At 56.2% G+C, this 24974-nt stretch overlaps 1 protein-coding gene across 4 annotated transcripts in view; it reads left to right on the forward strand.

Moving 5' to 3' along the window:
• The window catches only part of LOC308631576 (obscurin-like), a 166845-nt gene extending 143561 nt beyond the window's left edge, over positions 1-23284 (forward strand). For 2 of the 4 annotated variants that reach the window (XM_081262919.1, XM_081262920.1), the window contains exons 3-27: positions 4085-4137; positions 4271-4552; positions 4913-5286; positions 5681-6550; positions 7359-7638; positions 9515-9593; positions 9843-10426; positions 11054-11086; positions 11311-11409; positions 11621-11839; positions 12267-12327; positions 12553-12623; positions 13179-13301; positions 13470-13609; positions 14140-14340; positions 14491-14570; positions 14957-15130; positions 15988-16144; positions 16531-16647; positions 16738-16902; positions 17038-17196; positions 17384-17561; positions 18024-18121; positions 22751-22918; positions 23182-23284. In XM_081262919.1, the coding sequence (XP_081119045.1) occupies positions 4085-4137; positions 4271-4552; positions 4913-5286; positions 5681-6550; positions 7359-7638; positions 9515-9593; positions 9843-10426; positions 11054-11086; positions 11311-11409; positions 11621-11839; positions 12267-12327; positions 12553-12623; positions 13179-13301; positions 13470-13609; positions 14140-14340; positions 14491-14570; positions 14957-15130; positions 15988-16144; positions 16531-16647; positions 16738-16902; positions 17038-17196; positions 17384-17561; positions 18024-18121; positions 22751-22834 (4681 nt within the window). In that variant the 3' untranslated portion in view covers positions 22835-22918; positions 23182-23284. The remainder of the gene's footprint in view (positions 1-4084; positions 4138-4270; positions 4553-4912; positions 5287-5680; positions 6551-7358; positions 7639-9514; positions 9594-9842; positions 10427-11053; positions 11087-11310; positions 11410-11620; positions 11840-12266; positions 12328-12552; positions 12624-13178; positions 13302-13469; positions 13610-14139; positions 14341-14490; positions 14571-14956; positions 15131-15987; positions 16145-16530; positions 16648-16737; positions 16903-17037; positions 17197-17383; positions 17562-18023; positions 18122-22750; positions 22919-23181) is intronic. The other 2 variants (XM_081262922.1, XM_081262921.1) reach the window with 2 other exon arrangements.
• The last annotated feature ends 1690 nt before the right edge of the window (positions 23285-24974 follow it).

Below are 24974 nucleotides of genomic sequence, written 5' to 3' on the forward strand. Positions count from 1 at the left end.
ATCATAAGCATAAGGAAGCTGGAGCTTTCTTATATTAATTCAAATGAAATTTGAAATTAATTCCAAAACTGCAATAGAAAAAGATGTTTCATAATGAGAGAAGGCCAACTCATTAAACTGTCTCAGCGATTCTAAGTGTGTATTCACCCATAACAAGAGCTTCAAAATACATGAAGCGAATTTTATTAGAACCGAGTGGGGAAATTTGCCAACACAATTTCTAGTTAAAGAAACAAGAAAAATAAGAATAAAAGAATGTTGATCTAATACTGTAAGTCAACCTGTTCATTGATATTAATAAAATGTTATGCCACAAAAACACTAGAAGACATGTTCTTTTAAGTGCATATGAAATGTTCACCAGGTTAGTTCTTATGCTGGTGAAATAAATTCTAATATGTTTTAAAACATTAGGACTGTTTAATAATAATGATAACTATCTAGGGAGGGAGAGAACTTTGGGAAGCAATGGATTTCCTTGGTCCTGGGGGTTGAATCGGAGGGGTACTTAACCACTGAGCCACATCCCCAGCCCTGTTTTATATTTTATTTGGAGGCGGGTTTCACTTGCTCAGCCTTTGTGAGTCCCTGAGCCCAGCCACATGGGCTGTGCCCTTAGACTTCACTTCCTAGAGGCCGTACCTTTAATGCTGTCACACTGCCCTTAAGTTTCAACACATGAATTTTGGGAATCAGTGGGTGTATGGCACTTTGAAAATATTAGTCCACAAAAAAGGAACCCCCAACTCTAAAAAAAAATGGATGATCATATTACCATATTTTATCAATAGGCTCAAGATTAAAATGTTACTTTACCAAATTGACATAAAGTGTTATAAAATGATCACACTTTGATTTGAAATTGTGACTGATTTCATATGCTCATTTTTTACTTCTGTGAATTCTGTCTTTATTTATACGTAGTTCATGAAATAATTTGTATTTCTCATATATTTTAGGATATTTTCCTAGGTTGTTTTTTCTTTTAAAATATGCGGGCTGGGGATGTGGCTCAAGCGGTAGCGCGCTCGCCTGGCATGCGTGCGGCCCGGGTTCGATCCTCAGCACCACATACCAACAAAGATGTTGTGTCCGCCGAGAACTAAAAAATAAAAATATCAAAAATTCTCTCTCTCTCTCCTCTCTCACTCTCTCTTTTTTTAAAAAAAAATATGCTTTATTATGCCTGAGGGATTTTTAAAATTGTCATTTAATCCACTTAATTTTTCTTAATTTTTGAAATTTACTTATAAAGCCTTTCCAAAAAATATGAAATTTTGTTATAATTTTACCAATTGTTTAAGTATTTTAGAATTTATTTTATTTACATGGTAAGACTGGAAACAACTTTATAGCCTCAAAATAATTACTTAGTTTCCACAACACCTTTCTGCAAGTTTTTCTCAATTTCCTACAAAATTATACTACCAAATATCATGGGGTTTTTGTTGTTGTTTTGGGGTACCAGGACTTGAACACAGGAGCACCTCAGCACTGAGCCATATCTTCGGTTCTATTTTGTATCTTTCTCTACTACAAAAAGCCTCAAAGGTGTTTGCATTCACAGTCTCCAAGCACCTGTACCACTACCTCTAGATTCTGCCTACCCAAGGTAACCTCAGCTAGAGTTGCCACAAATCCAGACTCAAGGTCACCAAACAGCCTTTTCCTGTGCAAGAGAACATGAAGGCTGCAGCCCATACTGGAGGCACAATCCCATGTGATGGGTGTACACCTGCAGCCATATCCATGCACACTGCCAGATGTTGGACTGGCAGTTGCACATGCACAATACCACTTCCAACACCTGCCACCAGCCACTGCTCGCCATATTTAGCAGCCTCTGAAGTTACATACACGTGTCACCAGCTCTGTTTCATGGTGTTATTAACATATGTAAGCACCCAGAGTCCCATTAACCATCCCCACCACCATGTAGCTTTGCCTGAAGAGAGTTGTTCTGTGCCACTGCACACGTTTCTCCTCAGTTCCACTCACAAAAAAAATAGTGCATGTTTACAGCCATCCTCAACACCTCCATGTCCCTGCCACCATACTTCAATTCACAGGTGAGGTTTCTAGCTTTATGCATCCATGATCAGGCCCCAGATCTGTAGATACACAGCAGCCAGGCAAAGCTCTACTTCTGGTCCTTCCCTGAAGCCCTATGTGTCTACAATCAGATCTGATCTTACAGTCCTGTGCTTTAACAAACTAGGTCCCACCTCATAGGCCCTCTTTGCCAGCCCTGGCTTCTGTCCTTGGTCCTAGCTTTTCCTTACTACTTCTCTGCCCACAGGTAGCCTGTCTACATTGCACATGCCTGCAGCTGACACTGCACCAAAGTGTGCACAATGCCTGGCCCATATGTCTTTCACCTTTTCTAGTCTTCTCTGCATTGATCTAGAGGCACTATCTATGACCCAGCTAGTCCTCATAGCAACTCTAGATTTCCCATAGCTCTAGCCACCAATGACCATGAAGGTTCTCATGTTACCAACAGTTGTGCCTGCTAAAAGAGAAGCAATGCATCCTTCAACCTCAGATAACAAAGATGTTGCTCCATGCCACTAGACCAGTGCTATACTAGGTCAGCTTGTCCTCCCGTACTGCTCTGCAGGAAAAAGCTTTTCCATCCTCAAATAAGTCCTTAAGTCTGGAAGAAGTAATGGTTTCTTCAAATGTGCATGCACCTTTTCAAGCTACTAGGGTCAAGAAGAATCAGAGAAACGTGGTAACACAAGGAACACAAAAAGTCTTCATTAAATGAATGGTCCAACAAAATTAGAGACCTTGATATAATGAAAATGGGAGAACAACATAACAGTTGGGTTAAAACAAAATCAGTTCAATGAAGAAAGTTTATACCAGGAGCCAACCCATGACACCCACCCTGATTCAGGCACAGATGACTTCCTATTCCTCTTAGAATAAAGTTCAAAATACTCACCATGGTCCACAGTCCCCATGACCAGGCAATGATCTCCGTAATCCTTTTGTACCCTCCCTTGATCTCGCTCCCTCCCCTCAGGGCCTGTGGCATTATTTCATATCCCTGCACTTCATCCAATGCCTCTGGTAGCACCTTGCTCCCACTTTTCCTGCCATCACAGGACAATGAAGCCCTCACTCAGAAGCAAGCCAGTCTTGGAACCGTGAACACTGAATGCCTAGTTTGTGTCCTTTACAGGGCCTTCTTCATTGTATTTATTGTACTTAATTTGTTTTACCCCTAAATATTAACTGAAATGAAGGAGACCAGACATACTATCTTGGACACTGTTCTAACCTACATAACTGACTTGCACTTTATCTTCCGACTCAGTCAAATTTGCAAAATGAGTGAATAGATGCATGGAGACACTCATGGACTCTCTGCTTCTCTAGGCTTTCAGGTCAGGACCTCTGCATAGGGCCACATCAGCCAGTATCCCTCAATCTCCCTTGATAAGCTTTTTCATTGGCAAAAATAATTTTGGCAAGTCATTTTTTTAAAGAGATAAGCACCATACTTAGGTTCTCATACATGCTAAAGCACTCTACCACTAGGCCATATACCCAACACCTGGGTCAATGCTTTTAAACAAAACAAGATTCCTATAAAATGGTCTAGTGTTGGGGGGCTGGTTGAGGTGACAATTGGAGGGAGCCATATATGGAACACAGAGTTTTCATGGCAGATGAAAGGCCTTGTGAGGACCACACTGCATACTCTTTGCACTGCTGAGGTTTGGGGAAACCTTTCTGTACCATGCCCACCCAAAAAGAAAAACTTGCCAGCTTAGATTCTTCAGAACTAAATGGAAAACATTAATCAAATAGACTGAACAGACATCTATGGACTATTTAATCCATCAACAATAAATTCATTTGCTTCTCCATGAAACAATGACCATTCTTTGAAATAGCTGTCCTGGGCGGCTCACACAAGCGATGGTGGAGGGGGTCTGTGTGGCTATCGGGTAGAGATGAAGGAGGGGTCCAAGGGCCAGTGGCGTCTGTGCCACGAGCTCGTGCCTGGGCCTGAGTGTGTGGTGGATGGACTGACTCCTGGGGAGACCTACCATTTCCGAGTGGCTGCTGTGGGCCCTGCAGGTGCTGGGGAACCTGTGCACCTGCCCCAGATGGTCAGGCTGGGTAAGTAGCCATCTTGGTCCTGGAGAATGCCCAGCTTCTCCAAGGTGGAGGGAAGAGTTGGCAGGGTGAGGTCTGGACCCTGGAATGCCCCCACACCTGATGTGGCCTGTCCTCCGTGGACACTGTTCCCCAGCAGAACCAGTGGAGCCTGCTCCTCCCCCGCCCCCTACCCCTGTGAGCCGGCAGGTGGTGGCCGGAGAGGATGTCTGTCTGGAGGTGGAGGTGGCAGCTGAGGCCGGCGAGGTCATCTGGCACAAGGGGACGGAGTGCATCCAACCCAGTGGGCACTTTGAGGTCCTTTCCCGGGGGCGGCAGCAGACACTGGCGATCAAGGGCTTCAGCGCAGAAGACCAGGGCGAGTACCGCTGTGGCCCTGCCCACGCCCTGGCCTCCATGGAGGCTGCTACCTTCCAGGGTGAGTACTAGGTTTTGGGCTGGGAAACCTTGAATGTGGAAGGGGGTGGCCTGTCCCACCCCATCACTTTCTCCCGGGAGGTTGTCAGTGCCCCACCTCGGAGCCTGATCCAGGTGCATTCCCTGTGCATGTGTCCCACCCCTGCAGTGTGGGCCTGTGAATCTAGGCCCAGGCTCACTGTGCAGAGCCATTTTCTGTTCTGGTCACCACATTGTCTGTGCAGGAGGTGAACTGACATAGGGAGGGAAGACTGAGGCTCAGTGCTTCTAGACCTGGTAAAACCAGGTGCCAAGTGGGGAACAGAGGTCCAGTGATAGGCTTGGGGTCACAGCTCCGCTGATACCCTCCTGCTCTCCTCAGTGGTGCTGACCCCTGGCTCTGGGGACGAGGCGCCCACACAGCCCAGCCTGCCCCCTGAGGCAGCCCAGGAGGGTGACCTGCACCTGCTGTGGGAGGCCCTGGCCAAGAAGCGTCGCATGAGCCGTGAACCCACGCTGGACTCCATCAGTGAGCTTCCAGAGGAGGATGGCCGCGTGCATCACCTACGGCAGGAGGTGGAGGAGGTGGCCCCTGGCCTCTCTGAGGGCTACTCCACAGCTGATGAGCTGGCACGCACTGGAGAGGCTGACCTCTCGCACACCAGCTCTGACGACGAGTCCCGGGCAGGCACACCTTCCCTGGTTACTTACCTCAAGAAGGCTGGGCGGCCTGGGGTCTCACCCCTGGTCAGCAAGGTGAGCCTCTACTTGGCTTGCAAGGGGAGGCCCAGTGTTTTACCCTTGCCACTACCACCCACGTGCTTGTCCCTCCTTCCACCGATTTCTCCACCCGTCCATCATCCATCTACTGCTAAAGCCTTTTCCTATAAAGCTGGGGCCAGTCCCTCTGGTGTCCCTCATTACCCATCAGTCCCCAGTGGGGACTGTATAGAGTGATTTCAGGGAGTTGGGCTTGCTTTGTGATAGCAACAAGAGCCAGCAGGTACCTCATACTCCATGAGGCTGGCACAGTTGCCAGGGCCTGAGAGGCAGAATGGATAGCCGTGCGGAGATCAGTGCTGGGCCCTGGTCTTGTGTGTCTGGCCTCGCGGCTCCTGTCTCACTGTGATACTGTGCTCTGTGCCCACAGGCCAGGGCCCCAGCACCCTCCTCTGTGGAACCACAGAAGCAGCAGGAGCACCCAGCCCAGGTGCACCCACCACCGATAGGTCTGAGTGCTGAGGATCTGGGCGACCCCTCCATGGACAAAGCAGCAGTGAAGATTCAGGCTGCCTTTAAGGGCTACAAGGTCCGGAAGGAGATGAAGCAGCAGGAAGGACCCGTATTCTCCCACACATTTGGGGACACTGAGGCCCAGGTGGGGGATGCCCTGAGGCTGGAGTGTGTGGTAGCCAGCAAGGCTGATGTGCGAGCATGCTGGCTGAAAGACGGCGTAGAGCTCACTGACGGGCGGCACCACCACATCGACCAGCTCGCAGATGGGACATGCACCCTGCTGGTCACTGGCCTGGGCCGTGCTGACACTGGTCGCGACACCTGTCAGGTGAGCAACAAGTTTGGCTGTGTGAGCCATAGCGCCTGTGTGGTGGTCAGTGGCACCGAGAGTGAGGCCGAGAGCTCCTCCGGGGGCGAGCTGGATGACGCCTTCCACCGCGCTGCCCGGCGTCTGCACCGGCTCTTCCGCACCAAAGGCCCAGCAGAGGTTTCTGACGAGGAGCTGTTTCTTAGCGCTGACGAGGGTCCCGGGGAGCCAGAGCAACCTGCGGACTGGCAGACCTACCGCGAGGATGAGAATTTTGTCTGCATCCGTTTCGAGGCCCTGGCCGAAGCTCACAGGGCAGTCACCTGCTTCCGAGAGATGTTCACCACCATGGGCATTGGGGTGGAGATCAGCCTGGTGGAGCAGGGGCCCAGGGGGGTGGAGATGCGCATTGGCAAGGCGGCCCCTGCCCCTGCAGCACCTCCGGAGCCAGTGTCCACTCAGCTGACTTCTGATGCCGCTGAGTCCAACTGCTCCACAGAGTTGGGTCTGGAGCTGGAGTCCAAGGGGGTAGAGGAGGAGTGAGGCCAGCAGTGGCCAGCACCAGCTGAGAGGTCCAGGGGTTACCTGGGCTCCAGCACTCTGCAAGTGCAGCCTCCGAGGTGTAGAAAGTCCCGACTCATTGAACAGAGCTGAATTTGAATCCTAGAGCTGAATTTGAATCCCAGCTCTGCCTCTTATTAGCTGTGTGAGCTTAGGGAAGCCACAGTCTATCGGAGCCTCGGCTTTCATGTGGGCAAAATGGGAATGTGAATACTTACTTTCTGGAGAGTTTTATTTATTTTTTCCCGAGGAGTCTTGGAGATATAACCCGTATAGAATAGGCACCCACTTCCACAAGGCACTTCACTTCCATTTCACCCACTGAGTTACTTATCAGCCACGCCACATCTCTGCAGGGACAGGAGGTAGCTGGGATCAGTTACCCTGGCACGCCCAGAAGTTGCTCTCCTACACTCCAGATCCCGGACAGCCCTCAGCCTTCCGCAGTTACTGCTCTTCCCATCCCTGTCTAGCGCTTCATCCCTCTTGCCTCCTGGTGGCCTGGGCAGCAGGAGAGACTTTTAGAGAGCTGGGAAGAGGGCTAAGCCTAGCAGGCAAGCTTCAGGGTCTGTGTCACGTCAGGTCTGCAGGTGCTCCCACATGGCCTGTTGCCGGGCAGCTCACACATGTCAGACCACCCAGCTGGTGTGATCGGTGTGTTTGTGGCCACAGGCGTGAGTGGCACGCCCAGGCTAACATGCTACATGCCCTGCCTGCTGTTCTAGCCCCCGTGTTCCTGACGGAGCTGCAGAACCAGGAGGTGCAGGATGGGTACCCCGTGAGCTTCGACTGTGTGGTGACGGGCCAACCTGTGCACAGTGTTCGCTGGTTCAAGGACGGGAAGTTGCTGGAGGAGGATGACCACTACATGATCAATGAGGACCAGCAGGGTGGCCACCAGCTCATCATCAGTGCTGTGGTGCCCACAGACATGGGCGTCTATCGCTGCCTGGCGGAGAACAGCGTGGGCGTCTCCTCCACCAAGGCTGAGCTCCGAGTGGAGCGTGAGTGCACTCTGGGGGTCTGTGTTACCAGGGTGGGGATGAGAGTCTCCTGAGCAGGGCTGGAAGAGTGATCCAGGGCTCTGGTCTTAGACCAGATAGGAGTTAGGGCCTCCAGGTCTTAAGCTGGTGGAGACTTCCCTTGAGCCAAGCTCAAGGCCACAGTTCCCCCGGGAGCCCAATGGTGGAGGGTGGAGGTCTCTTGTGTCTGCCGAAGGCCTCCAGGCTGGGGAGACCAGGAAGGTGTGGAAGAGGAACCAGGGGAGCCCAGCTGCTCAGCCACTGCCTTGGGGCTGCTCTGGAGCCCTGGCTATTGCTGCAGGAGACTCTTGGGCATGCGGGTGGCTGCTGCCACAGAGTGTCAGGACACTTGCTCTTTGTTTAGATTCCTGATGGTGCTCATGGGCCTGGGATCTCCTGGGTGTTGAGGGTTTCTGTTGTTCTAATGAGGTGACTCTTGCAGGGTTCCTGTAGCCTTGGTGGGCAGGCTGTCCAGGAAGACCAAGCTTTGACAGGAAGCCTGGAAAGGGCCCCACCCCATCCACTGAGGATGGCATGTGACATAGCTGGAGTAGGGTGCCCAGGCTGTGGGCCTCAGGGAACTTCGGCCTGATGGAAACAGAGGTGCTGGCAGGGGCTGTGCCCACCACAGCTTGCCCGACATGATCTCACATCTGGCTGCTCCTGAGGTGTCCTTAAGTCACCTTCAGCCTAGGCAACAGGACCCTTGGTTGGCTCTGTGAGCTGCCCTGGCAGGTTAACCCTGCCCCAGGGAGACCATGGGTCCTGATTTATATCCACTGGGTCCACCCCAGCGAGGAGCCTGGGCTTCTGACTAGCCGCTGAAGCAGGTTGTCTTGGGGCCTGACCTGTCCCCAGGCAAACAGGGTCAGAGCTGAGCTGGGCTAGAGGACATGCAGCTGGCAGGTGCCCTGGCCACAGAACTGCTGCTGGTGTGTGTGGGGTCGTGGTGGAGGCTCCCCTGCATACAGGCATGCTTGGAGCTGTGGCATGGTGGGCACTGATGGCTGGTCTCCTTCCAGAGCTGAAAGAGCTCTTCACGTGTTCCTGATTCCTGACTGCATCAGAGGCATGACCTCGGTCTTTCCCTTTCTTGGCCATGTACTTGGGGGCACCGTGTCTGGCCTGATGAAGGCTAGGGTCTCTGCTCTTTCTTGACTGCTTGGGCTTCGCCACACTTATGCAAGTGCTGCCTGAATGTGAGTCATAAAGACTCACATGTGTGCTTTCTTCTGGAAACTTGGTGGTAGCTCTTAAGTTGAGGTCTTTGATTCCCTTGGGGGGAATTTGTGAGTGTGAGGTAAGGCTTCAAGTTCACTCTTGCTCAACACCATTTGTAAAAGACTATTTTCTTCCATTTTGTTGTCTAAGAAATCTTTTAAAGTCCCCCAATTTTACCTGAACGTCACTGAGAACGTGGCAAGAAGGGCCAGGGGTCTCAGCTGCCATTCAGCTCCCACTGGCCCTAGGCCCAGGGCCACACCTCCCAACCATCCTGCTGGGGTAGTGTCTCAGCATGGGCACTCTGGGGACTCTCGCTTGGCCCACAGTGGTGGAAGTCCAGCTTGTTGCCCCTTCTTGGTCAGAAATCCAAGTCTCTTTCTCTTGGTTTTGAGGCTTGTGTCTCCAACCTCTCGTGCCCTGGTAGGATGGAACCAGAAGGTTCTGCCACTGTCCCTGTCTGCTGTTCCTGGAGACTCAGGTCATATGACGTTTTGTGCTGGGCCTAAGAGGCTTGCAGTTAGTTATGGGTGTGGAAGAACGAGGCTGGGAACAGCAGGGGTGGGCAGGCCCAGGAGGGCGCGTCCCCCTGAAATCCCAAAGTCCTGAGCCTCCTCCACTCACTTTTCCTCCCCAGTGACCAGCACAGACTACGACACTGCCGCAGACGCCACGGAGACCTCATCCTACTTCAGTGCCCAGGGATACCTGTCTAGGTGGGGCCACACAGACAGCGGCCCAGGGCCTCCCGGGAAGTGGTGATCTGGGCTGGGTGGCTTAGATTGACTTTCCCAAGCCTGCAGCTTTCAGTCAGACCCTGGCCGTTTCTGTCCCTCTGCCCCTCCACTCAGCAGACAGGGAACCTCAAACCCATCCACCTCTGACCTTCACCCCGTGGGCCCTCCCGCCTGGACCCTCAGCCTGCTCCACTTTATGGCTACCCCCTTATTTGTCTTTTTTGCCAGCCGGGAGCAAGAGGGAACCGAATCAGATGAGGGGCAGCTGCCCCAGGTGGTGGAGGAGCTGAGGGACCTCCAGGTGGCCCCTGGTACATGCCTGGCCAAATTTCAGCTCAAGGTGAAAGGTAGGGTGCTGGGGAGTGGGCACCGTAGCTGGAGGGAGGCCAGGAGCTGTCTCCCGTTGGTTACACATGGGAAGGGCCTGACCAGTGGAGGTCAGGAGGTCATGTGTGCCTGCTGCTGGGCAACAGGAGGCTGCCACCCCACCCCCACACCAGAGGCTGGCTGGCCTCTGAGCAACCTCTTTTCTGGGCCTTTGTCTGTCTCCCATCGAAAGAGTATAGTGCCCATTGAGAATGGTCCTGTGCTGACCACTCTCCTCCATGGGGTAGGCTACCCAGTCCCCAGATTGTACTGGTTCAAAGACGGCCAGCCCCTGTCTACATCAGCCCACATTCGCATGGCTGACAAGAAGACACTGCACACCCTGGAGATCGTCTCTGTCACCCGGGAGGACGCTGGCCAGTATGCGGCCTATATCAGCAATGCTGTTGGTGCTGCCTACTCATCTGCCCGGCTGCTGGTCCGAGGTGTGTGCCCTGAAGGAGTGAGCAGTGCCACATGTACTGCATGCCAGGCCCCATCAGGCTGGGCCCAGCCCATTGCCCCTATGCACAGTGGCACAGATGGCAGAATTGCCCCACAGGAGCGGGTGCCCAGTGGGGCTTGGACACCCTGAGTGATGAGCAGGCTCTTGGGGGAAGCAGATGAACACTGGGCCCAGCAGACCCGCACAAAGCCCCAGTGGCAGCTCTGACAAGAAAACTCCTGTGTCCTTATTTTCCCAAACGTTCTGAGCACTGACAGCTGACTCCCAGTTTGACCCATACTGGTCCTGCGGATAGACTGTTGCTGGGTCCTCCTCCTGCCTCTCAGGGTGGAGCCCCAACTGCCATCTCCCAGTGCCCATGTGGTTCCAGGCAGGGCCCCAGACTCCCAGTGGGCACAGGGAGGGTGGGGATGTCACACGGATGTACACTGGAGTGTGAGTTCTTTGGCCTCTTGGCCAAGGTTTCAGGCAGGGTAATGGACCTTTGACCATGGGTGGGGCCATGCCCAGGTCCCCCCACTGGGCAGTAGGACCAGGACCTTCCCACGTGTAGGGAAGCAAGGGAATCTGTCCGTGCTGCACATCTGACTCCCTCTGCACTTTTCAGGTCCTGATGAACCAGAAGAGAAGTCAGCATCAGGTGAGATGGCCCTGTGGGCAGACAGAGGCTGGGTGGATTGTGGGCATGAGGCCAGAGTGGACCAGCCCTGGGCCTGGTAGTGGTGGAGGTGCAGGAAGAGGGCTCTCTGGGGCCACAGGCACAGGCCGCAGAGAACTACCTGGGGTTCCCAGAACAAGGACATCAGGACATGGGAGCTGAAGGAGGGGTGCCGGGTGTCCCCATGGCTGTCCTTGCTCTCCCAGATGTGTGTGAGCAGTTGGTGCCACCCCACATCCTGGAGAGGTTTACCCCCAAGAAAGTGAAGAGGGGCTCCAGCATCACATTCTCGGCGAAGGTGGAAGGTGGGCATCCTCACTCCCCGGAGAAAGAGCACCCCCCCAGGGCCCCCATGCCACCCTCCCATGGGTCGCCCATGCCACCCTCCCACAGGCCACCCATGCCACCCTGCATGGCCTCCTGCTCCACCCCTCATATCACTCTGGCCAAGCACCCTCTTCTGGAGGCCCATAGCCAGTGGGACTGTGTACCCACTGAGCCCTCTCCTGCCCACAGGATGCCCAGCCCCCACCATACACTGGCTCAAGGAGGAGGCCGAGAGAGGCGTTCTGTGGATTGGCCCCAACACCCCAGGCTACACTATGGCCAGCTCTGCCCAGCAGCACAGCCTGGTCCTGCTAGATGTGGGCCGGCAACACCAGGGCACCTACACGTGCATTGCCACCAACGCCGCTGGCCAGGCCCTCTGCTCTGCCAGCCTGCATGTCTCAGGCCGTGAGTAGGGAGCCTGGGTGTGGTGAGGAACCAGCTTGGGATGTATGGCCTTCACCCACCTGTGATCCTTCTCCTGCAGAGCCCAAGAGCAGTCTGGGCCCAGTGGTGCAGGCCAGTTTGGCCTGGAACCTCAGCTCTGCCTGCATGGTGTACAGATGGCCTGCGGGCCCTGCCCAGAGCCCTCTGTTCAGCCCCTCTGAGGGATGGTGCTTGGAGGGCAGGCCTGTCCCCCAACCCCATGGGTGACCAAGTGCTGAGAGTGGACAGGGAGGTGGGCTTAGGCATAGACCCTTGCCAGGGCTTCTTAGGGACAGTGCAGGCAGGGCCCCCAGGGTGGTCTAGATGTCCTGGGTAGGGGTCCCAGCCCAGGACTCAAGGTGTCGGAGTACAGGACTGGTCCTGACAGCTCCCCTGGATCTCTGGACAGTGCCCAAGGAGGAGGAGCAGGAGAAGATGAAGGAGGCTCTCATTTCTACCTTCCTACAGGGGTGAGTGGGTGCCCTGACTGACTTACCCAGGGGGCTAGGGTGGTGTAGCCCTGTGGGTGGCCACCCCCTTCCCTGTGCAGCTTCTCCACACTGTAAAATGAAGTTTTTATGGGCCCCGTCTGGTGTGGAGCCCTTGATTGTGGTGTCCTGGCCCCTAGGCCCCCTCTGTGGGGAGCAGAGTGGTGGGTCCAAGCTGGGCTTGCAGGACACCCCTCCTCCCCTCAGGACCACCCAAGCCATCTCAGCACAGATGTCAGAGTCTGCTGGTCTCACCGGCCTTGCTGGGCAGAGGAAAGGTATGTCCGGGTTGGGTGCAGGGGGTGCCGCCCTTTGGACCTGAGCAGCCTGGGCTCTGGGCAGGTCCCTGCCCTCTCATGGCCAGCTCCCAGCTCTGGTTGGAGTCAGAGCTGTTCTGACCTCTGTGGTCAGGGGGCCCAGGCCCAGTGGGCTATGTGGAGGTTTGGGTTCCAGATGTTAAGAAGAGCCACAAAGTCACCTCGGCCCCCACAGCCCCAACCCCGCCTCAAGCCTGATGCCAGGCTGGACCCTGCCCAGCGCTGTCCTCAGCTCCCTCACCATCTGCCTGTAGCCCTGCCTGCCACCTGCTGCCTCTTAGCTGTGCTTGCCGTTCTCTGGCCACTTGCTGCCTCTTCTGTCCAGACCCGCTCCCTTCATTCTCATCCCTGGTCACAGGCTCTGCATCCTGCTGACCTCACTGGTCTCTTCCTGCTGGCACCACCTCATGGTCTCCCTGCCAGGGCCTGGCCTCCTGCTCACCGTCAGCCCCTAGGAGAATTGCAGTGAACTTTTGGGGGAAGCATGACCCCACAGTGTTGCGTTTGTTCCCCCAGGGGAGGCCCTGGTAGCTGAGGAGGCCCATGGCCACCTGTCCCTCGCTAAGGTGGGCACAGAGGAATTCCTACAGAAACTCACCTCCCAGATCACTGAGATGGTGTCGGCCAAGATCACACAGGGTGAGGGGGCCAGGATGGGCATCCAGGGTCCCCAGGGGAGGCTGGGACCCTGTGTCCTCGCATGGGGCCTAGCTAGGACTCTGCGCCTGGGAGCCCTGGAGACTGGCTGGGTGGTAGGCAGTAGGGGGACAGCCTTCCAGGGACATCACAACCCTTGTGTTCACCCAGCCAAGCTGCAGGTGCCTGGAGGTGACAGTGATGAGGAGTCCAAGACTCCGTCTGCCTCCCCCCGGCATGGCCGGTCGCGGCCCTCTTCCAGCGTCCAGGAGTCATCCTCGGAGTCAGAGGATGGGGACTCCCGAGGAGAGGTGGGTGGGCTGGGACCCTTGGGAACAGGGCTGAAGAGACGATGGGAGGCTGCAAGGGCCTGGTGCTACCAAGGGAGGGGCATCACCCCCAGAGACACCAAGGGACACCAGAGGTTGGAGCAGAGGGCAGGGTCTCTGCACGTGGGTTCCTGCAGAGCACTACCTCTGATGTCCCTCTCACTGCCATCTGTGGAGAGTGCACCTTTGCCTCCAGAGCCCACCACCTCTTGGGTTGCAGGGGGCAGTGGGCAGCAAGGCGCTGTGAGCAACCACAGTCTAGGCGCCCATCCACGTGGGCAGGAGCCAGCCCTCTCACTGCCATCTGTGCAGAGTGACCCTGGGGGCTCCTGCCCTGTGGCCCTGGACTGGGTACCTCCTCGGCCCCTGGACTCAGCACCCTCCCCTCTGTGCTCTTGGGGGTTTTAGGGGGTTGGGAGAACCTCTCCCTCCTCAGAGGTGGGGGGCCATGGGGGGCCTTGGCAGGCCTCACCCCTCTGGCCCCAGGATTTAGGCCCATTTCTCTTTATCAGATCTTTGATATCTACGTGGCCACGGCCGACCACCTACCCCTGGGGGCTGAGCAGGATGTCATCACACTGCGGGAAGGCCAGTATGTGGAGGTCTTGGACTCAGCCCACCCGCTGCGCTGGCTTGTGCGCACCAAGCCCACCAAGTCCAGCCCCTCCAGGCAAGGCTGGGTGTCACCAGCCTACCTGGACAAGAGGCTCAAGGTATGGTAGTCCGGAGCTGGGGGAGGGTGCCAAGGCCCTGGGATCCTGGCCCTTCGCCAGAGAACCCTGGAAGTAAGGGACAGGAGCCCGGTGGCCACAGAGGAGGTGGAACAAACTGGTGCCCTGGGACAAACTCCTGTTTCTCAACAGCTGTCTCCTGAGTGGGGGCCCAGTGAGGCCCCCGAATTCCCCGAGGCCGTGTCCGAGGATGAGTACAAGACCAGGCTGAGGTATGTGTTGGGGAGGGTTGAGGGTGGAGCCACAGCTGGCTGCTGGGCCTCAAGGGCCAGCTGGCGTTCTGCCCTGCTTCTTCATGGGGGACCTGTGCTTGCTGAAGCTGTGTGAGCCTCCTTAGGTCACGGTCCTGCCCCTGGTGTCTGCAGCTGTGCCCTCCCAGAGCCTCGTGCGGGAGGGCTTCCTGGGGAAGAAGTGGTGCCCTTGCTCCACCACCTACCCACTTTCTGAAGCTTGGTGACAGGCTCCTGATCACAGGAACCCCGTTTAACTGCAGTGCAAGGGAGCAAGCTCTCCATGTGTCCCTAGTCCCCATGTGGAGACTAGGGACAGTGGGAGCAGGGCAGCTGCTGGGCACCCCCTGATGCCACTCTTCCGCCAGCTCTGTCATCCAGGAGCTGCTGAGCTCAGAGCAGACCTTCGTGGGTGAGCTTCAGTTCCTCCAAAGCCACTACATACAGCAACTGGACCGTGCTCCCCGAGCACCAGCAGCCGTGGCCAGCCAGAAGGCAGTCATTTTTCGCAATGTGCAGGACATCAGTCGCTTCCACAGCAGGTAGGCAAGGCCACACACATGCATGTGAGGTGCACGCACAGCTGTGGGTCAGGCCTCGTGGAGGGTGACACTCAGCAGCTGGGGTAGGAACTCGATTTACCCATGGGCACATCCCACTTGTGTGATGCCCCAGTGACAGACGCTCGCCATATGGGTTGAAGGCTGCAGAATACCTGCCACCCATGAGCACTCACACAGGCCCATGTGCATGCACATGAATGTACACGGGCACATGGGAAGTCCCATGTGCACACCACATATGCTCACGCACCCAGCCTCAAATGTGCGTGCACATGTGCTTGATATGTGTGTGCACATAGTGTACATGTGTGCACACATACATATGTGAATCCTGTACAAAAATGTGCATACATGCTGGATACACATAGATATGTGCACTCACATGCATGCTGATCTCCATGCACGTGCACTCTTGCACACTCACACAAGCATTTGAGTGCATGTGTGTGCCATGTGCACATCCACAGACACATTCAGGCAAACACATGCACACATATTATACACACATGCCACACATGCATGGTCACATCTGCACACTTGTGTATACATGCACAGTCACATGCATGCACACATGCACCCACACACGTGCACATGTACATGCATGTACCCACATATACATGCTCACATACTACACATCTGCACACTCGTGGGCAAGTGTACATACCCATGCACTTCTGTACGTGCCCACGTGTCTGCACACCCAGCTTAGTATACTCAATCTCACAGGCCCAGAACCCACTCCTGGGCAAGAACCATAGCCTCTCAAGGAGAGGGCCCAGGACTGGGCTATGAGCTGTGCCTGACCCTGTCCCTGACCCTGTCCCTCTCTGTGGCAGCTTCTTGCAGGACCTGCAGCGCTGTGACACAGATGACGATGTGGCCATGTGCTTCATCAAGAACCAGGAAGCCTTTGAGAAGTACCTGGAGTTCCTGGTGGGCCGTGTGCAGGCAGAGTCTGTGGTTGTCAGCACGCCCGTCCAGGAGTTCTACAAGGTGCCTGTGCCTGGCTCCATGGAGTTGGCCACCGGGCTCCTCCCTGGCTGCTCCCAGGCCTAGTGCTGGCCTTGACTCCCACCAGAAAACTCACTGACCTGAAAGTCCCCTGAGGCTTAGCCCTTGTCTGTGCTCATGGCCTTAGTTCATATTCCCTAATTTCTTCCCCCACAGTCCCCAGGGCCCCTTGAGCCTTGTAGCTCTGTGCTCCTGGGCTGGCCACTTCACTGCCCAAGTTCTGTGCATGCCTCCGGCTAGATGGTAACACAGCCATTGTCCAGGTTCAGGGCCAGGTGTGAGAGTGCCCCTGAGATGTCCTCTACTGTCAGGATGCCCTAACTGGGGCTGTGCTTTCTTGCCCGAAACCCGCCCTGTGGTGCCTACAGAAATGCGCTGAGGAAATGCTGTCCGCTGGGGACCCCTCGCAGCCACCCCCACCCCCACTGCAGCACTACCTGGAGCAGCCGGTGGAGTGGGTGCAGAAGTACCAGGCTCTGCTCAAGGTGGGAAGCCCTGTCCTGCCCCAGCCTTGAATATCCAGGCCAGGCCTTGGGGCTGAAGCCGTCTGGGTCCTGACCCTTGGTCCGCCTCAGGAGCTGATCCGCAACAAGGCCCGGAACCGGCAGAACTGCGCCCTTCTGGAGCAGGCCTACGCAGTCGTGTCAGCGCTGCCCCAGCGTGCTGAGAACAAGCTGCATGTGTCCCTCATGGAGAACTACCCCGGCACCCTGGAGGCCCTGGGGGAGCCCATCCGCCAGGTGGGGGGACTTGCGTCTGCTGCCATGTGGTGGGGTGTGGCTTTTGTGGGTGCTGGGCTCATAGATGACCCTGGGGTCTGCGCCCAGGGATGGGGCCAGGCAACCACAGTCCAACCACATCTACTCATACCCCAGGGCCACTTCATTGTGTGGGAGGGCGCACCAGGGGCCCGCATGCCTTGGAAGGGCCACAATCGCCATGTCTTCCTGTTTCGGAACCACCTGGTGATCTGCAAGCCCCGACGAGACTCGCGCACCGACACCTTCAGCTATGTGTTCCGGAATATGATGAAGGTCTGTGGTGCCAGGGGCTGGGGGTGTCATGCAGGCCAGTGGAGGTTTCCCTGTTCCTGGGCTCCAGGGTGGCCACTGGAGCAGAACTTGCCATTGTTCTGGGGTGACCTGGGCATGGCCCTACTGGACCCTGTCTGTCTGGGGATGCTTAGCTCTGTCCTCCCACTAATGTTGCACCCCTCAACAGTTAAGCAGCATCGACTTGAACGACCAGGTGGAAGGAGACGACCGTGCCTTCGAGGTGTGGCATGAGCGGGAGGACTCTGTGCGCAAGTACCTGCTGCAGGCGCGCACAGTCATCATCAAGCACTCCTGGGTGAAGGAGATCAGCGGCATCCAGCAGCGCCTGGCCCTGCCTGTGTGGCGTGAGTGTCCCTGGTGCTGTGCTGGGGTGGGGACCTGAACATCACTTAGATGCCCAGAGGGCTGCACCCAGGCCGGGCACGTGGGCATGGGTTGTTTTTTGCACTGGTGGCTTGGTTCTCCCCTTGTTCAGATCTAGCTGAGGGACTGGTGGCTTTGGCCTCCCAGGGAGCCCCAGAGCAGGTGTTGAGCTGATCCTAACTCAAATGGGGGACACAAAGGGATGTAGTGGGGACACGGCATAGCTCCAGACTTGGGGTATCTGACCAGGTCATGTTTGGGTGTGATGGTCTTGCACCTTGGTCTGTCCCTGCCTCGTGCAGCCACACCCAGCTTAGTCAGTAACCAGGCCCTTGGATGTGGGGCCACTGCTGTTGTTGGGGGCAATTTGCCAGGGTGCACCCAGGGGACATAGGCCTGACATCCCACCCTCAGAGTCCTCAGACCCCCACATGTGTCCTCAGGTCCTCCGGAATTTGAAGAGGAACTGGCTGACTACACGGCTGAGCTGGGGGAAACTGTAAAGCTGGCACACCCAAGCCTATTGTCAGCTGGTACAAAGGTACCTGCCAGGGCCTACAGACTGATCCTTCACAGGAACCCCCACCAGGGGTGGGCCGCACGGGGGCTGAGGACAGCATGGGGTCTGGTCAGTGGGCTGGGCATGGGGAACAAGAGACAGTCCAGGCCTGTTCAAGGGCAAACATCCTGGGGATGGACAGTGAACAGGTGGTGCCATGGCCACCCTGGGGAATGAGCAGGGTGAGGAGTCAGCACAGGGCCGAGACAGACATGCCTGAGGGCAGCCGAGAGAGCACCAGGACCACAGAGGGGGCCACAGGCAGGCACCTGGGTGCAGGAGAGGCCTGTGAGCTTAATGGGCCAGGAAGGGTGCTGATCACACTGCACCTTCAGGGTCACGGAGCACAGGCCTTACATGGCTCAGGGATGGGAGCTGCCAAGGTCAAGGGAGGTCAGGTGTCTCCCAGGCCTGTCTCAATTGACACTGCCACAGGATTGGGGTCCTGAGACCATCCTCACTTCCTGCACCACCATAGGCTTGGGGTCCTGAGACCACTCTCACTTCTGACGTCCAGTTCACTGGTCCCCAAGGTTGCCTTCAGGTTCAGTGATTCACCAGAAGGTCTTGGAGTTCAGAGCTATTATGCTCAGGGTTAGCATAAAGACAAGACTGCAGCCCCTGAGAAAAAAGAAGAGCACTTCGGGAGGGTCCAATGTCACCACTTATGAGCTGCCAGCCTCCCGCTCCCAGTGCAGTGAGGAAGAGCACCTTCTCCTCCCAGTGACACCTGAGAACCCAAACAGACCTATGCCAACCAGGAGGCTTAATGAGACTTGACGTCAGCATTTGTCACTGGAACTCTGTCAGACCTGCATGGCTGACCGCTCATGTGGCTGACCTCAGGCTCTAGTCCTCCTGAAGTCAAGATTAATGGCCTGAAGCCCACTATGAATCTCACATTAGCATAGAAGACAACATGGAGCTCCACTAGGAAGCTCATTGTTAGTGTAGACGCCAGTGTGGCCTGGGTCATCCATCAGGAATCTCCTCATTGGTGTAGATGCCAGTGTGGCCCAGGAATCTCGTTATTGCCATAGACACCAGCGTGGCCCTAGTCATCCACTGGGAATCTCGTCAAAGGTGTAGACACCAGCATGGCCCAGGTCACCCACAGGAATTTTGTCATTGGCATAGATGCCAGCATGGCCTGGGTCACCTACTAGGAATCTTGTTGGCGTAGATGCTGGCTTGGCCTAGAGCATCCATCAGGAATCTCATTATTGGTAGAGATGCCAGCATTGCCCTGGTCACCCACCAGGAATCTCATCATTGGCATAGAAGCCTTCGTGGCCTGGAGCATCCTCCAGGAATCTGTTCATTGGTGTAGACACAGCATGGCCTGGGTCACCTACTAGGAATCTCATCATTGGCATAGACACTGGCATGGCCTGGGTTACCTACTAGGAATCTCGTCGTTGGCATAGACACTGGCATGGCCTGGGTCACCTACTAGGGATCTCCTCAATGGCATAGACACAGAATGGCCTGAGAATCCCCCCAGGAATCTCATTGTTGGCATAGATGCTGGTGTGGCCCAGGTCACCTACTAAGAGTCTCCTCATTGGCATAGATGCCAGTATGGCACGGGTCACCCACCAGGAATCTCCTAGTTGGTGTAGAGGCTAGCATGGGCCAGAGCCTCTTCCATGAATGCCATTGTAAAATAGAGTGTCCAGTCTGGCCCTGAGCCACAAACCCCTAGGCTAGCCCATCTGTTGTGGCCCAAGGTTCCAGAAAATCCGAGGCTCTTCCCTGGCAGACTGTTCTCGGGTCCCGAGGCACCTTGCTGGTGCCAGGGATCAACATGATTCCTTTGGGCAGCACGGAGCATTGACTACATGGAAACCTCATGGTCTTGTGAGCAGCAGGGGGCATGGTTCAGATCTGTCATCTGTCACCTTGGCTGTAGTGCCAAGGGCCTGCTTAGGGACATGGCATCATGTTGGTGGTGGCCATGGTTGCATCCTGGATGCATTTTGAAGGCAGAGCCAGCCAGATTTGCTGATGGGTTGCATGGGGTGTGTGGAAGAGAGATGGCATCCAGGGAGCAGCACAGGGGTTGTGGACAGCAGAGGCCACTGGTCCTATTCACAGAGGTGGGGCAGACCCACAGGGAGGCAGGCTGGTACATCCTGAGCTGGGCAGGGAGGAAAGAAACCCAGATTTGTGAGGTTTTGAAGAATCCAGGTGCCCATTGGGCTCCAGGTGGTTATGGAGGGGATAGCTTGAGAATAAATCTAGAGCTTAGGAGAGATGTCTGGCTGGAGGTGAGAGATGGCAGGCAGGTCCTTGGCATACAGTGTGTCTGAAACTATGGGTCAGGTCTAGTGCACAGCCCTCAAAACAATTCCAGCAGCTCAGGAGACTGAGACAGGAGGATGCAAGTTTAAAGCAGCCTCAGAAACCTAGCAAGGCCCTAAGCAACTTAGTAAGACCCTGTCTCTAAATAAAATGTAGAAAGGGCTGGGGATGTGATTCAGGCCCTTGGGTTCAATCCCTGATGAGAGAGAGAGAGAGAGAGAGAGAGAGAGAGAGAGACTGAGGTCAGTTTGAATGTGGAATGAGTGTGAAGAGATGAGGTTCAGGCTTCAAGGCTTGGGATCTGGGATTCACAGAGTCAGAGAGGTGAGGAACATAAGTGAAGGGGCGGCAAGCCAGAGAGATGGGAGGGACCCCAGGAAGCTAGCGAGGAAGGGCGGCCAGGCAGAGAGGGCCCAGGAGTGCCCAGAGCTCTGGCCAGCCCCCAAAACAATGAATGAGTCCAGCTTCCCTTTCCTGGGTGATGAGGCTAGCAAGCTGCCATGTCAGTGGGCTTCAGTTTAGCTAGACCATGCGAACCCAAGCCCATGAGTGGAGACCCTTGGATCCAGATTCTCATGGAGTCAGTTGCCTTGCATCAGGGAGTGGAGTGGAGAGCGGAGCCCACCCTGCCCTTGGGGGACATCCACTCATTCAGGAAGCTCTCTTCCTTTTGATGAATGCGGCTGGGCAGCCCTTATCTCTTGTTCCTCAGGGAGTCCTATTGGCCTATCCCTGAGTGGAAGATCACAAGGCCTCACTGGGTTGGGCATCTGGTTTCCTCCAAAGCCCCACTGCATGCTGAGAGCCGATTTTCAAAAGTGGTATCTGACAGCCATGTCTGGCAGGGGATAAGTCCCAGACCCAGGGGACGCTTCACTCATCAAGGGCTCTAGCCGAGAAACGGTCTGTCTCAGGAACGTGCGACGTGTCTTGGTCTGTTTCCTGATGTGCCAACAAGACACCTGAGTCTGGGTTACTTATAAAGTGAAGAGATTGTTTGCAGATTGAAAGTCCAAAGGGCATGGTGCCATCTGGTGGGGTTCCCCTTGGTGGCCTCATGACTTCGTGGGAGTCTTGCCAGGGGAAAGGAGCAGTTGCAGTGACAGGAAGAGAGGGGCTCAGGACCAGGCTGGCTTTTATAGCAGCTTGCTGACCTCTGGAGACCAGCACCCATCCCTTCCCAAGTCAGTGCCCTCAGTGACTGATTTCAGTTCTGCCGGACCCCACCTCTCAGGAGGGCAGCGCTCCCAGGGCACCCCATTCAGAGCCACTCCATCCAGAGCTGCTGGGCTTGCATGACCTATGTATGTGCCTACCACCTGGGGCCACGGGGGCAGCAAGTGGATAGAGCTGGTGGTGATCACTCTAGCGGCCAGCTCCCTTTGGCCATTTCTGCTGGCCATACAAGGCCATCAAGTTGCGATTCATCTTCTCATTACCTTGGCCGCCTCTGTGTTATAGCAAGGCCTGGCACTTCCTCTGCCAGCCACGCAAAGGCTGGGAAGTTGGGGTGTGGCGTCCACGCTCTACTGCCAGGTCTTTGCGTGGAGCTGTCCCAGCTTAGCTGGTTAACTGTCAAACCAAATGGCCATGCCACTTGCAGCAGCCCCTGGGTCAACAAGGGCACATTGCACTAGTGGCCTCAGGAAGACCAGCAGGATGCCTGGCTCCCCCTGAGCAGAAGGCTGGTGCTAAGGGTCCACCATGTGTGAACTCAGAGTCACACGCAGTTTCAGGCCAGAGTTCAGATGCAGACATTATCGCCATGGCACCCAGAGGTCCCTGTCCACAACTGGGTGTCCTGGTGCCTGTGTCCAGCAGAGCCATGGAAATCTGAGTTCCTTCTCGAAGCCCCCTGCAGATTGGATGGGTAGAAGGGCCCTCCATCCCTCTGCATGCTGTGATGAGGGACCAGGTGTGGGTGGGAGGGAAGGGGTGTTAGGCAGTGGATTATGTAGCTGTAGGCTTGGTGGGATTGAGTGAGAATGGGCCCATAGCCAGGGAGCTGGGCATGATCAGCACATGGGAGGTCCGCAGGGAGTCACACTGGGGTGGTGGGGCTACCACGGACTTAGCTGTCCATGTGGATGTCTTCTGTCAGGTTCAGGTCTTTCCACCTGGCCCTGCCTCTAGCTAATGTCCAAGGTGGACATAGAGACACAGAGACAGAGGTCTGGGCCACACCAGAGAGAAAGAGAGAGAAACAGAGACAGACCCAGAGAGGTGCAGGCCAGCCCCAGCCTCTCATCCACCGGGGCAGGCTTACAAGGTCCCTGCTCGACGACAGCCCTCACTCCTCCCTTCTAGATGGGAAGCCAGTGGAAGTGGACCCTCACCACATCCTCATCGAAGACCCAGATGGCTCCTGCACCCTCATCTTGGACAACCTGACTGGGGTCGACTCTGGCCAGTACATGTGCTTTGCGGCCAGTGCCGCTGGCAGTGCCAGCACCCTGGGAAAGATCCTGGTGCAAGGTGAGCCTGGAGGCCCGTGGGGCAGGGAGACACCCTGACCAAGCCCACCACGTGGCTCTGGTGGATGGGTGGAAGGGCCCTCCATCCCTCTGCTTGCTGTGATGAGGGACTGGGTGTGGGTGGGAGGGAAGGGCAGGCAGGCAGGCATGTGGGGGTGGAAGCCCTATGTGGTCATGGGCTCACTTAGGGCTCAGGAAGGAATGTGGGGGCTCAGACACCCCCAGCTCCATCAGAGTGGCTCCCTGTCTCTCTCCACCCTGCAGTCCCCCCACGGTTTGTGAACAAGGTCCGGGCCTCGCCCTTTGTGGAGGGAGAGGATGCCCAGCTCACCTGCACCATTGAAGGCGCCCCACACCCTCAGACCAGGTGGGCCAGCACATGGTGGGGCAGCAGGGGAGGGGCTTCAGGCTCTTGTCTGCAACACAAGGGTTGTGCAGCTGTACGGGGCTGGGCACAGTGACTGTCTGATCACTGAAGAGAGGGCATTGTGGGGCTGAGACCCACTGGGCATGGGGCCTCTGCCACAAGATAGCATGGCCAAGCTGGATGTGGACATCCACAGGGTGGGTTCACCAAGGACTGTAGAATCTGGGCCAGGGCAGCGGGTCTGCAGCACAGGGAATGTCACACCCTGCCTCATGGACTCTTGGGACGGGTTCTAGGTGGTACAAAGATGGGGCCCTGCTGACTGCAGGCAACAAGTACCAGATGCTGAGTGAGCCCCGCAGCGGCCTGCTGGTGCTTGTGGTCAGAGCAGCTGGCAAGGATGACCTGGGACACTATGAATGCGAGGTAAGACGGGTGGGCAAGGGGCCTCATGGCCAGCTGTCCACTAGGGCTTGACAAGGGAAGGGCCTGGGCCCTTGGCACAGGCCCAGAGACACCAGGCCACTGTCACCCATCATCCCCAACCCACCACACCATGTCTGGCCTTGCTCCTCTTCCACACGAGGCTGAGCCCTGCCACCTGCCATTGTTCCCACCCTCTCAAAGAAGCCCTTTGGTTTTTGCCTTTCTAGGGAACCCAGTGCTGACCTCAACTTTCATCCATTTATGTAAAAAGTAGTGTTAGTTTCCACCTTTTCCTGGTGTCACATAGGTGGGACCCTACAGAGGGAAGAGCTGCCCTGTCCCTGTTCATTGTCCGGAGGCCCAAGGCTGGGGCTCCTGAAGGCAAGGCCCAGTCTGAGCCTCTGGTCTTCAGGGCCTGTCCTGGCACACAGTGACATTGAGCAGGTGTGTGCCCGCTACAGGGCCCCCAAGACCCCCAGGCTCCAGTCTCTGGCTCTTGTCTAGAGGCCAGCCTCCTGCATGTGGGCCCCACATGCAAGTTCCAGGAGGCAGGGAGACCCAGCCAGCTCTGCACTTCAGGGGCTCAGAGCCACACACGGCCAGCAGCCATCTGCACAGCGCAAGATGCCTGGGCGAGGCCCTGGCTGGGAGCCCTGTCCCCTTTGGGGGACACAGTCTCAGTGGGGACCTCAAACTAAAGACCACCAGAGTGGACAAGAGACAGCTAGGTCCCTTGAGGATAGGGGTCCTGAGTGGTTTCTGTCCATCCTGCAGCTGGTGAACCGGCTTGGCTCCACTCGTGGTGGTGGGGAGCTGTACATGCAGAGCCCTGTGCTGCCGGCCTGGGAGCAGCGCCACAGGGAGCAGACTGTGGCTGCCATAGAAGGTAGGTGCCACCGAGCCTGTTGCCCATGCTGCCTAGGTGGGTCCTCAGGCTTGAGCCTTGTGTCACAGCTGCACAGCCAGCCAGGACTGGGGGGCAGCAGACCCACCATGTCTCAGAGCGGGTGCACTTCCTGCAGGGGTGGCTGGGCAGGCATTTTGGGCAGATGACCTGGCTAGAAGAGGAGGCTGCGGGGAGGAGACCAGAGGCTGCAGGCCACGTGGTCTCAGAACCTGTGGGGCAGGCAGAGGTGGCCAGGAACCCGGAATGAGCGCTGGAGAGGCTGCTTTGTGGTGGGGAAGTGTGAGCCCTGCCCCTGGCCTGCAGGATAACCCCCCTCTGACCCAGGGCAGCCTTCCTGGCAGTGCTCACACAGGCCTC

This window comes from Spermophilus citellus (genome assembly GCF_964194105.1).
Source record: "Spermophilus citellus genome assembly, chromosome: 12".
NCBI lineage: Eukaryota > Metazoa > Chordata > Mammalia > Rodentia > Sciuridae > Spermophilus > Spermophilus citellus.